The 12,422-nt window shown below is 44.8% G+C and overlaps 2 protein-coding genes across 6 annotated transcripts in view; one reads left to right on the plus strand and one right to left on the minus strand.

The window, feature by feature from the left end:
- The window catches only part of LOC127058843 (zinc finger and SCAN domain-containing protein 29-like), a 338,756-nt gene that overhangs the window by 241,112 nt on the left and 85,222 nt on the right, over positions 1-12,422 (minus strand). The window lies entirely within an intron of this gene.
- Positions 4,006-12,422, plus strand: part of PTPRO (protein tyrosine phosphatase receptor type O) — a 207,796-nt gene continuing 199,379 nt past the window's right edge. For 4 of the 5 annotated variants that reach the window (XM_050968172.1, XM_050968181.1, XM_050968152.1 and 1 more), the window contains exon 1: positions 4,006-4,441. In XM_050968172.1, the coding sequence (XP_050824129.1) occupies positions 4,361-4,441 (81 nt within the window). In that variant the 5' untranslated portion in view covers positions 4,006-4,360. Of the gene's footprint in view, positions 4,442-9,330; positions 9,490-12,422 lie in introns of all 5 variants that reach the window. The other variant, XM_050968162.1, reaches the window with a different exon arrangement.

Consider the following 12,422-nt stretch of genomic DNA (forward strand, 5'->3'; position numbering starts at 1 on the left):
TGCCTCCATGGGCACCAGGGGAGGCTCCCAGTAGCTGCGGGTGGCAGGAGGAACCCCTGCAGCTCAGAGCCACCAGAGGTGAGGGACCCTGGAGCTCTAAGCCCCCAAGGGTGGTGGAAGCCATGGAGTTCCCAGCTCGCCCAAAGCTACCCAGGCTCCCCTTTTGTCATGGATATTTTTAGTAAAAGTCGGGCTTCCGTGAATTTGTCATTATTGCTCATGACCTGTCTGTGACTTTTACTAAAAATATCTGTGACAACCTTAGCCATAACCAATAAAGTTCATATCAAGTCCCACTGGCCCATATTCTAAAGTGCACTAAAGTTCTGCCTGGCATATCTGAGGAGGGTTGTTGTAACTTGCTCTGATTTTTAACAGACTTCTAGGGAAGATTATGCCAATAGTGTTTGCCAAAGCACAGCATGCTCTCCCATCCCCAGCCTGCTACCTTTCATCCCCGATACACTCTGGGAAAGGTGGCATAAAGTTGCTGATCTCAACTTTATGTGAGTTGGGGATTTTCCTCGGAGAATCGGGGAGCCCCAGCTGCCCTACAAGAAGCAGTACAAAGGGGCCAGAGTGGAGGTTCAGGCTCTTTCTCAATCATTTGGTTTAAGGACCAGTCAGTAACTGGGAATATAGTACTGCCTCCTAGGTCTCTTGCTTGCTATTTTCCCCAGGCTGCTGTGGGGGCATTGCATACTTTACATTGTATTGCCTTTCAAACTGTCAGTATAACATTTCTTCTGTACACAATGGGTAGCTGCTATTTGTCATGAAGTATTTTTTGGTAGTTGCTCATCAGTACCTTCTAACTTTACTGCACACAGTTACAGAAAATTCTTCTAATTATTATTCTGCTTGAGATTGTGGTATCACAAAGGTTCTCATTAATTATTTTGTCTTATTGTTTTATTAATAAACTGACTCATTTATTTCTGTTTTATTGCTCAGAAACTAAAAGAAAAAAAATAGAGTAATCAATTCATCTTTCCATGTTTCCCAGGTTTTTTTCTTGTGAATTTATTTTTCTCACCTCCCATTCAAACAGGTCTTGTGTCTCTTTATTACTCCCTGACATCTCATCTTCTTGCAATTTTTCAGTTGCTTCCCAAGACTTTCCAGGGAACAGTCACCAAAAACCATGGGCCTAACATGACTGACCTCCATAGGCTACCAACCTTCGCCTTGTTCACTCTGCTCGGATGTCGCGTTCCTTTCCCCGACCCTTTGTCTGTCTTCTCTGTTTAGATTGCAAGCTCTTCCAGGCAGCCACTGCCTATTACTCTGTGCTTATATAGTGCCTAGCACAATAGTGTCCTGATCTTGATTGGTCTCTGGGGGCTACCTTAATACAAATAATTAAAATGATCATCTCCTGTGGATTCCAGTTATATATGCACGCTAGCCTGATCACTGGAGAGATGCTGAATACCCTTAACCCCCATTGATTTCAGAAGGCTATGAGATGAGTGGGGAGGGTTATACTGTAGTGGCAGTGCAAAACATGAAAGTGAGATCCTTGCCCCTTCTTCAGCCCTTTGCACCAGATAAAAGGACTAGTGTGGTGTAAAGGGGCCATAAACGCCTTGTATTTGGCTTGAGGAGACAGCCATAAGACTGTTTGCCAAGGACCAGCCTGTTCCACAAATTCCAGCATAGGGGGTAGGGTGGGAGGGACACATTGTAGAGATTCTGGGTAGTGCTATCTGCCAGCTCCAACTGGGAAGGTGCAAAGTTATCATAGCCAGTCTCTCACGTTGGGCTGTGAGTTGGCTTACCCAGGTCTTATAACTATAGAAGTCTTACCCAAGTCCCTTACCCTAAGGTATCCTTATTCCTGAAGCAATTCTCATTTCATTCAACTTTCTTCCACTGTTGCCTCTGAGAGTGTTGTTTTGAGACACCAAAGGGGTATATGGAGAACAGTGAGGAAGGAAGATTTTTCAGTGTCAGATGAGATCTCTTGGATTTTTCTCTTAATTTCAGGCCATATCAAATATAATATCTGCTTGCTATCTGATTGTAAACTTGTGAAATGATTTGCCCAGAAAAGCAAGTCAGTAAGCTGTTTCCCTCAAGAGTTAGTTGTTTATCATCACTACAATAATTTACCAGCTGCAGAATGTCCCTTAAGTTCTGAAGTTCATTGTACTCCCCTATACCATGACATAAGAGTTCTACCTTCCCAAAGGTATTCACTGCCCTGTCTTTCAAGCAGCCACTCTTTTAAACCATCGCCCTGAACACCTGTGTATAAGAAAGGGAAATGCTGAATTGGAGTTACCTTTTTGTTAACGGGTTCCAGTTAATGCCCCATAGCCTGACACACTCACTGGACCTATATCCTGCTCTGGCAGATGGTACTCTGTGTAATTAGGCCCTTGCTGTTCCTAACTACTAAGAAATAAAGATGCAAACAACAATTTCCTTCTGGGGCTGTAAATGTGGGCAGCTTCCCAGGAGCTGCCTGCTACCTAAATTTCCCATTATTTTCTGGACTAATCCTCATGAAATGTAGGAAATAATTCAGCTAGCACCATTTAAGTCCCTAATTCGCCTGAAAAAACCCAAACCCTCATCTGGCTCCAGAGTCATAGAAATCAGAGCTTCTGTTGACTCAAGTCCCAGATTATGTGAAAATTGGAGAGAAACTGCATGTAAGTTAAACAGAGCCTTTAAACTCTGATTCATCATCCAACTCATATCACTGTAAGAAAACAACCTTTGAATTGATCATTTTAAAAGACTCATCCACAAGATTAAGTAGGCACATTAATTAATTTAGTAGGCAACATCCTGCTTTAGTGACTCTGGAACATTAGGAAACAAAACAAACTTCAAAAACATTTTCATTCAGCCACTGTATCAGCCCACATGTAAAACAGCAGATCACTCAGACAAAAAGTAGAAAGCACTCAAGGTCCAATAACAAAGTCCATTCAGTCCAGTGCCATCAGTCCATATCTGCACATTTACATTATGTGGCCTGATTTTCCTCATGCCTGCATGGGTTGTAACTCAGCCGGCCTCCATAAGGTTACTCATGATTTACATCAATGTGAAAGGGAATCAGATCTATAAACTGGATGTTATAATCTTCTCCAAATCCTAGATTGTGGAACAGCTTTTTCCTCCTGGAGGTCTGAATGGATTTTTTTTAAGTGGGTTAGGTGATGCAATGATACTAGAGCAGTTTGGGCTTCCTGCTGCATGCCCTGAATGCCTCCTGTAAGATGTTGAGTGCCCACAATTGATGCTTGGCATCTGGCATGATTAAGCACTTAAGCCTGGATCCTGCAAAAACTTATGTACATGCTTAATTTTAAGCAGTATGAGCAGCCACCCAGAAGTCTATGGTGATCTGTATGGGCACAGAGTCAAAACTGGGATCAGTACCATAATTAGGCACTGGATCTTATTCTCAGATACTGTAAGTGTGGGACAGTTATTAACAGAACCCAGTTTCTATATGGAGGTCGACAGAGGCAAGTGTATGGAAACCTCTCTTGGAAAGTATAGACTGAAATCACCATAATGTCCCAGGCAGGGTATAATATCTGCAGTGTTTTTCTAGCTGTGTTGGTGCTAGGATATTAGAGAGACAGGGTGGGTCTCCCAGGGAATAATAAGGTTTTATAGCCCTATTTACCCTGTCGTGTTTTCTTCCTCTGGCAGCTCGGTTTGAAACTACCTTGCCGGGAAGAAATGGGTGGGGCACCATGCTGAGAGTGCTTTTGGCTAGCTGCTTGTCGAGGAAGATAGATGAGGATCTTGTCAAACTTGGTTGGGAGGCAAGGGGAAAGGGCTGAGGATGCATTTTGCTTTGTGACTTTGCTTTTTGCTTGAACGGCGACAAGCCAGAGAACAGGCTGGTGAAAGTACATGAGAGACCTGGTTTGGGAGCAGGGGCAGAGCTTGGAGGAGGGGAAGGGTGGAGCTAAGAGAGAGATGGGAGGCTGCTCGTCACATTCAGCCTGGAGCCTGGAATGAGTCTTCATTCATTCACCGAAAGCCAATAGGGAAGGACCAGAGCAAAGGAAAACTGGAGGCTCAGCTGACCACCTTCTGCACCTCCGGAGAAGGAGGAGCACAGCCGCAGCAGAGTATCGATTTACCCTCCCCCCCTTTAATTAAGAGATCAAAGAAACTACTGGAAAAATACACCCCCCCTTCCCCCAATAAAACACATGAAGAGGGGAAGGAGAGGCACGGTGTGTCTCCTGGGAGGGACACCTGTGCTTCGAGCCGTTTGACGCCGCAGCAGTTCGCCATTGCGAGCCCCAGTTCGGTGCCAGCCAAAGGAAAAGCCCCGCAGCCCGGCTGAGATTTCTGCACACAATCCTCCCGCTGCACTTCAATGATCGGACCCCGGCCCAACGGAGGGAGCAGCACCCGGATGATCCTCTGCTCCCTGCTATGGCTCTTTTTGTTCCTCAAGGTAAGGGAGAGATCGTATGCATCAGCCTTCCCCCCCCCCGGCCCAGCGCGCCCGCCTGTCCGCTCTGCATCTCCCTCCCTTAGCGGGGGGGATCTGGGAGCTAGGGCAGGGCAGATGTGCGGGTGGATTCATTGATTGTTGTCTCCTTCCTGCATGTTTTTTGATAGATGTGTGGTTTTTTTAAAAAAGTGGATTTGTCACATTTTCTCCCTCCCGCCTCTCCCTTTGTGCTCCTTAACCATGAATAATAGGGGCTGGCGTCAAAGGTCGGTTTGTTGGAATATGCTTCCTAAGGCAAAATGAGGTCACTTTCACAGGGTAATCTCTCTGCTCCTGTATCCTCCAGTGCTGGCAGGCACATGCAGAGGAGGGCTTTTTGTTCCTCCTCGGAAACGTGTTGCCTTCAGTGGGATGAAGACTTAAGAACCAGCGCTGCTGTTTTATTGTTTGAACTCATGGTGCCCATTGCAAGTGTGTGCTGATGAGCTTCAGTTTCCTTTAAGCAGAGAGAGAAATGAAAATGAAAATATGAGACACCTCTCTAAAGTAACCATTCCTGCTTTAATAAACCTCCCTTTTGGTCTTTCTATTGCACTGCAACCTGTGCAGTCATCAGTACCGGAAAACATATTGTGGCTGTTTATAGATTCTGTTTTGAGATGAAGAACCTGGTCTTCAGCTGGTGAAAATTCAGCACAGCCCCAGTGAGGTGAATTGAGCAATGTCAGTTAACATCTGGCCTTTTATGTGTCAATTAATCATTGCATGCATCCAAATTGTATACCATACAAATGTGCCACCAGGCTATAGTTGCTGCCGCTTCTTTAGTTTATATAATTGTTCTGCCAAGGCAAAGTTATCTAATTACTGAGGTATTAGCAAACATGTTGAAAGGTTGACAATATGATATTCATTTGAGAGTGATTTGAAATTTAATTGCACAGTAATTAAGTTCCATTATGCAATAAGTTCACTTAGTTCTTTCCTCCCAACTGATTTTTATCAGCAGAGATTGTCTAGGAATGCAAGGAGGTAAACTGGAGCTATCCCTTCAGCACCCCACTGATACCTTACATAGGGCCCGCGTCTGCAAAGTGTGGAAGGGTAATTGAGGGGCACTCAGCACCTCAAAGACACTCAGCCCTTTGGACGTGATCAGCCCAATAAATAATAGAGAACTTCAGAAATGCGTAGTCTGGCCATGAAAACATTCTATTACTAAATGTATCTGTTTTTTCATGTGTTTTATTTATTACGAGGGCACCATTGTGATCATGTAAAGCACAAATGGAAAAAAATATTTTAACCTTAGCTATGCGTAGCTTTACCATCAGATTATTACCATTCTCTGCTCAAGCTCAGAATGTGTCTTCCTGAGAGATTCACTTTTCAAAGCTCTGCTTAATGCTGCAAGCTTGGTTACACATGACATTTTTGTCTTGATGCTTTTGGGTCTTTTTAACATTTTCTTCAGCCTATTTAATATGCTTCATGTAACTCCACTAAAGGGAAATGTACGTACCACACAGGCATATGGCATTGCCTATAATTATCATTGCACTGAAATTATAGTATTCTGCACATTTTGACAATTATCCAAAACTGTAGGTTGGTTTTGTAATCACTGCTTAAAAGAGCTCCTCAGCTAAGGGCCTGATCCTGCAATTCCTCTTTCACGTGAGTAATCCTTACTGGTGTGAATAGTCTCACTGAAATCAGTAGGACTACTCATGTAAGAGTTTGCAGGATCAGGGCCTAGAATAGCAGTAGTGTTGCTAGTAAAGACTGGCGTTCTATTTCCAGAACTATTAAGAAGAAGCTTCCACTGCATCTATTCAAATTATATTTGTTGGAAGCTAGTCTCCTCACTTCCACAAGAAACATAGACTTGTTTGAGGTAAAATGGGAATGCATAGAATAGGCTTTTGTTTCAAAGAGTTTAATCACAGATTCTTTTAGAAAGAAACTGTTACTGGGTCCTTGCAGTCTTGCAGACAGATTAAAAGTCTGCAGTTAATTTATATTCTAGCTCAGGTTCTGATTCAGCAAAGCACTTAAGCACGTGCATTGCTTGAAGTATATGCTTTGGTCTATTGATGGCAATGGGACTGGGTTATGTGCATAAATGTTTTGCTAAAGCTTTTCATCAGTACTAATGAGACCAAAGTTTGCTGCTATAAAATAAAAGGAAAACGTGATTTTACATGGAACACACTCTACCTGTAAAATAAATGCTAAGAAATATAGAAAAGGAAAAGTTCAGAAAGCTAAAGCCTCAGGGTTTCATCCCAGGAGAAAATAACCACCACTTCTGAGCCAGATAAATATCAATAGTACCATTGACTGTCTCTGTTCAAGAAAGGCCAAGGACTAGAATTGCAGGAGATGCGTCAGGGTGATAATGAAGTGTGTTAACAGAGTTGTATGGTGGCTTGGCACTGAAATATCAGGGAAAGCTCGCAGATCAGGATTGCGGTGCATTGGAAGCACAGTGTATGACTGTGAATACAATATTAGTGAGACGGCAATCTTACTTTTATTAATTCATCTGTATGGTCACTAGATGCTTTAATGAGGGGATCATTCAGAATTCATAGATTGGATATATTCATAGACAAAGTGGTTAGACTATGCAAGCTTCCTCAGCTTACTCTTCCAATGCATTTCAGTCCTGTCCTTTCACATCCCTGTTTATTCCAATCAGAAGTGTGACTGCAGCACATGTAGATGTAACTCAAATAACAGTGAAGTCATGGCAGCATAGGCTAGCCACTTGAATACATACCCACAGTCCTAGGCAGAGTTATACAGCCTATGCTGCCTCCTGTGCAGCTTTGGCTTCATTGCTGTTGGTACCCACCATAGCTAGATCAAAATTAGCTCAAGCAGGGCCAGTGCAAGGATGTTTCACGCCCTAGGTGAAACTTCCACCTTGCGCCCTTGCCCTGGTGCCCCCCTTGCAGTAGCTCCCCACTCTCTGCCCTGAGGCACCCCCCCACCCCAGCTCACCCCTGCTCCGTGCACGAGCACAAGCACCCCGAGCGCGCCATCGCTGCTTCACTTCTCCCACCTCCCAAGCTTGCGGCGCCTTAGCTGATTGGCACCGCATGTCTGGGAGGCAGGAGAAGTGAAGCAGCTCACCCCTGCCACGTCTCCTCCCCGAGCACGCTGTGGCCGCTTCACTTCTCCCGCCTCCCAGGCTTGTGGCGTCAATCAGCTTAGGTGCTGCAAGCCTGGGAGGTGGGAGAAGTGAAGTGGCCACGGCGCGCTCGGGGAGGAGGCGAGGCAGGGGTGAGCTGGGGTGGGGAGTTCCCCTGCATGCTGCCCCCCCCCCCCTTACTTGCTGCAGGAGGCACTGCCTGCGCTCCCCCGCCCCAGCTCCCTCCCCCTAAATGCCAACGGTGACCGGGGCAGCCGAAGATCCGGCCGCCATGGTCGCTGCCAAAGAAAATGGCACCCCCCAAATGCCAGCACCCTAGGTGACCGCCTAGGTCATCTAAATGGTTGCACCGGCCCTGAGCTCAAGTATGTCTACATATGCTACAGTGCCAGCTCTGACTGCAGGATAGATATACCCTTAGTGTTCAGTTCAGATCACTGCTATGAATCCCTTTTCATGAGCATTAGGACAAGAAGCAATGGGCTTAAATCGCAGTAAGGGTGGTTTAGGTTGGACATTAGGAAAAACTTCCTGTCAAGGTGGTTAAGCACTGGAATAAATTGCCTAGAGAGGTTGTGGAATCTCCATCTTTGGATATTTTTAAGAGCAGGTTAGACAGACACCTGTCAGGAATGGTCTAGATATTATTTAGCCCTGCCATGAGTGCAGGGGACTGGACTACCTGACTTCTTGGGGTCCCTTCCAGGCCTATGATTCTATGAAATTCACTCCATTGTCTTTAAAGATCAAAACTATTTTTTTTTTTTTTTACAATGAAAAATTAAAGAGGACAACATTTCTGCACAAAGCATTTTGTTAATTCTATGCTCTTTAGCCATGCCAGCATGTTGGAGGCAGGTTAGCACTGGCTCCTTAGAAATACTGAAATTTGCCAACCTGGCATTATTAAGTTGATGTTTGCCTGGAGGTTAATCTCATTGAGAAAACAGCTGCACTGAACTGAGAATCTGAAGAAGGGCAAACAGTGTCTGTGTGCTTGCTGCTTCAGCATTAGTGGACCTAATGTCACTTTCTAAGCTGCATCTGTTTGGTAGGGATAAAATGTCACTCTCTTACTGCCATCTGGCAATTTGTAAAACAACCACTAGGAAGCTTCACCCAGTGACAAACCTGCTCAAACTACTTGTTCTCTCCCCTTCCTGACATTGTGTTTCGCAGTTTTAGAGAGAGACGCTTACAGCTGAGACATGAATCCTGACATGGTCCAGTGCAATAGCATTTACTTATCTCAAAGCATCTCAGTACAAACCTTAACCCACGCAATGCTCTTCACCAGTGGCTTTCCCAACTGACAGTGGATTTAGAAACTAGCAAGAGTAAGAGTTCACCTGGGGAGCACCGGCCAGAGATCAGTAAGGATTTACAGTAGGTGGGAGCTGAAGTAGGTTAGAGCTTCCTTCAAAAATTGTCCCAGCCTTTCTGCTACAGGAATCCCTTACGGACTTAGCACATTACTTAACCCTATTGGGTCCCCAAAGCCTTGAGGATCAAGTTCCATGGTGTGTTTCTATGTGCTTAGGTTTAAAATTTATAAAAACAACAAGACCTGAGGCACCCTAACATAATTAATCATACAATAACTAAACTGCTATTAAATTTAAAATCCACTTCATAGGAACTTGTCTGGCCAATCAGGTTGCAACCTTCATCTAGAAAGCACATCCCCAGCCTTCTCCCAAAATCCTATTGAACACACTTTCTTTTGCAGTGTGCCTGGAGAGTCCCCAAACGTGGACCAAGAGGACTGCAAGTTCCAGAGACTCAGGCCCTCACAGAGAAGGCCCTGCCAACTGTAGCCTCTCTTGAATAATGAAACTGATCCAGCTTGAGCGCCCCCTGTTGGCTGCAGCTGTGGCAGTGTGGCATGGTGAGAGAGGCAGTCCCTCAGACAAGTCAGTCCCAGGCCATTTGTAGTTTGAGGTCATAATCAACACCTTAAACTCCACCCAAAGACCAGTGAGCAACTAGTGCAGAGCCTGACACTGGTGTCGTGATGACCTTCTCAGTAAGCAAACTGCTGCGTTCTGTTCCACCTTCAGTCTCTGAATGGTTTTAAGGTGTAATCCCATGTAGAGCAAATTGCAATACCCTGATCGTGAAGCGGCAAAAGCATGGGTAACGGTGTGAAGGCCTGCCCCTGAAAGGAAAGGCCAGTGTCCTAGCCAGATGCAGATGGTGGAAAACTGACTGGGTCACTGCTGAGATATGATTGCCAAACAGTAGCTGGGGATCTAGAATCACCTCTAAGTTGTGAACGCTATTAACTAATGGCAGCATACTTCCTCAATCACAGGGATTGATCTTATCTCTGTTATCTGCTCCAGCCACTTGCCCCAAAAAACCATCATCACTACTTCAGTCTTAGCCAGCTCGGTCTCATCCATGCCCCAATCTTGACTAGACATAGAACTTCATCATCTGAGTGGGATGACATGGAGACATATGGTTGGGTGTCATTAGCATAGAAAACCCACCACACCCCATGTCTCCTTATTAATCTTCCTAATGGGTCCATATAAATGTTGAACTGGAGTGGGTAACGGAGGGCTTACTCAGTCAGCTTTTTACCATCTGTGTGTGACTAGGAGGTTGTCCTTTCCTTTTGGATGTGGAATTTTGTCATTGTTATCCATGCTTTTGTCCAGCAGCAGCTCCAGGCACCAGCGCTCCAAGCACATGCCTGGGACTGCAAGCCATGGGGGGTGCCCTGCTGGTCCCTGCGAGGGCGACAGTCAGGCAACCTTTGCAACGTGCCTGCGGGAGGTCCGCCAGTCCCATGGATTCGGTGACAATTTGGTGGCGGGTATGCCGAAGCCATGGGACCGGCGGACCTCCTGCAGGCAAGCTGCTGAATCCACAGGACCGGGGACCTCCCACAGGCAAGCCACCAAAGGCAGCCTGCCTGCCATGCTTGGTACGGCAAAAAAGCTAGATCCGCCCCTGCTTTTGTCACCTTAAGAATAATGCAATGCAGTCTACATGGGTCTACACTTTGAAACCACTTGGAGACTGATGCTGGTGCAAAATGCAGCAGTTCATTTATTGAGGGTGCATCTTTTGGCACCCCACAGCTGAGAGCTCATTGGGAAGAGAAGCAGTTGTCCACAGCTACCTGCTGAGATCCCTCTAAGAGAGAGAAATGAAGCCACTGAAGAGCAGCCCTAATGCAACCAGTACAGTCTCTGTGCCATAACCAGATGTATACCCAATAGCCCAGGGTGAAGGAGATCAAAGGCATCCAGGTTTTGTGTGAGTTGTCTCCACAATTATACCAAAGAAGGGAAGATAATACTTGTCAATAGCTTGCAAGATTGTCAGAGTCCAGTGAGTGTTTCTTGAGCAAAGGCCACACTATTGCATCCCTGAAAGTAAAAGGTACCCTGCCCTCTCTGAGAGATGTGAACAGTCTCACCAAGTAAGGGAGTTAGTACTTCCCCACTGGCTTTCACTAGCCAGGAGCAACATGGACTCAAAAAGAAGGTTGTGGGATAAATTTCTCCTAGTACCTGAGGGAGCATCACTGGCTGAAATTCTGCATAGAAGACAATGTCCTTATACCCTTAAGACATTGCTTTGCAACCACAAGAGCACAAAGTACTTGTATCTCGTTTTTTTGTGTGTGGTTTTTTTTTTTTTTTAAGCTTGCCTTAAAACTATCTGGTATGTCTTACCCCCATAAATCTTAGGGCCTGATCCTGAAGTTCTTACACTGGCAGCCGTCAAACTGGTTTCATGTACTGTTGGATTGGGTCATTTGTAGTGGTTGCTTAATAACATCTTTATTACCACAAGCACTTTAGCCCTCTAAAACTTAGAAAGTGACACTTTAATTATTATTGTCTTTAAATATTGGCATCAGAACAAAATTTTTAGTTTAGTCAAAAGATAAAACAAGCGATGATCCATCATAAAATGGATTAAAATGAAACTTACTTTTTCACAGTTTGACAAATGAAACTCCAGCTGCTACAAGGTGGCAAAATAGTTTAGTAAACATTCCCAAAAAAGGACTGGACATTTATTTATGGCACATGCCATTACATGCACAATGGTAAAGAGAAATTGCAAGGGCTAGCAGTTCACATGCTTCAGGGCATGAGTTGCTCTGCTAGTGGGGTCAGGAGGAAGTTTCCTTAGCAGTGAATTGCATGGTGACAGCATGGAATGGGAATCAGGAGACAGATTCTAACCCTGTCTTTGACAATGATTCATTGACTTTGGACAGACAAGTGACTCCTGGGGAAATTTTCAAAAGCAGAAAGGACGTTTGTTAGGACTTGGGCACTTTGTTTCCCTTTAACTCTATGTCTTAGCTTTCACATCTGTAAACTGGAAATGATACCTCCTTGCCTCTCAGGGCTGTTTTCAAGCTTAATCAGACAGGGCCAGATATGATGCACATTATAAATCAATGGGAGTTTTTCTAATGCAATGGGCATTAGATCAGCCCCTTTATATTTCTGAAGGCTTGATATTCTATAATAATAAACAGTGGAAGCACTAAATAATTATGACTATTGCATTGTTAGGTGCAGTGTAAGGGCCTTATGCCTTCCTTTGAAGCATTCTGCATTGGCTGCCCTTGGAGATGGGACAATAGATTGGATGGACCATTGGTCTGCTCCACTCTGGCAGCTCCTATATTCCTACATAAAAATGCTGAATTTGGAGAAAAGGTAAATGAAGAAAATAGCCTAGATAAATAGATCTATCTATCTATAGGGGGTGGTGGGGGTGGTTATCCTTCCATGATCATATATCAGCTCCTGACATGGAAATTCTGAAAAGAAAAAGATTTTT

Source organism: Gopherus flavomarginatus, chromosome 1, assembly GCF_025201925.1.
Source record: "Gopherus flavomarginatus isolate rGopFla2 chromosome 1, rGopFla2.mat.asm, whole genome shotgun sequence".
NCBI classification, from domain to species: domain Eukaryota; kingdom Metazoa; phylum Chordata; order Testudines; family Testudinidae; genus Gopherus; species Gopherus flavomarginatus.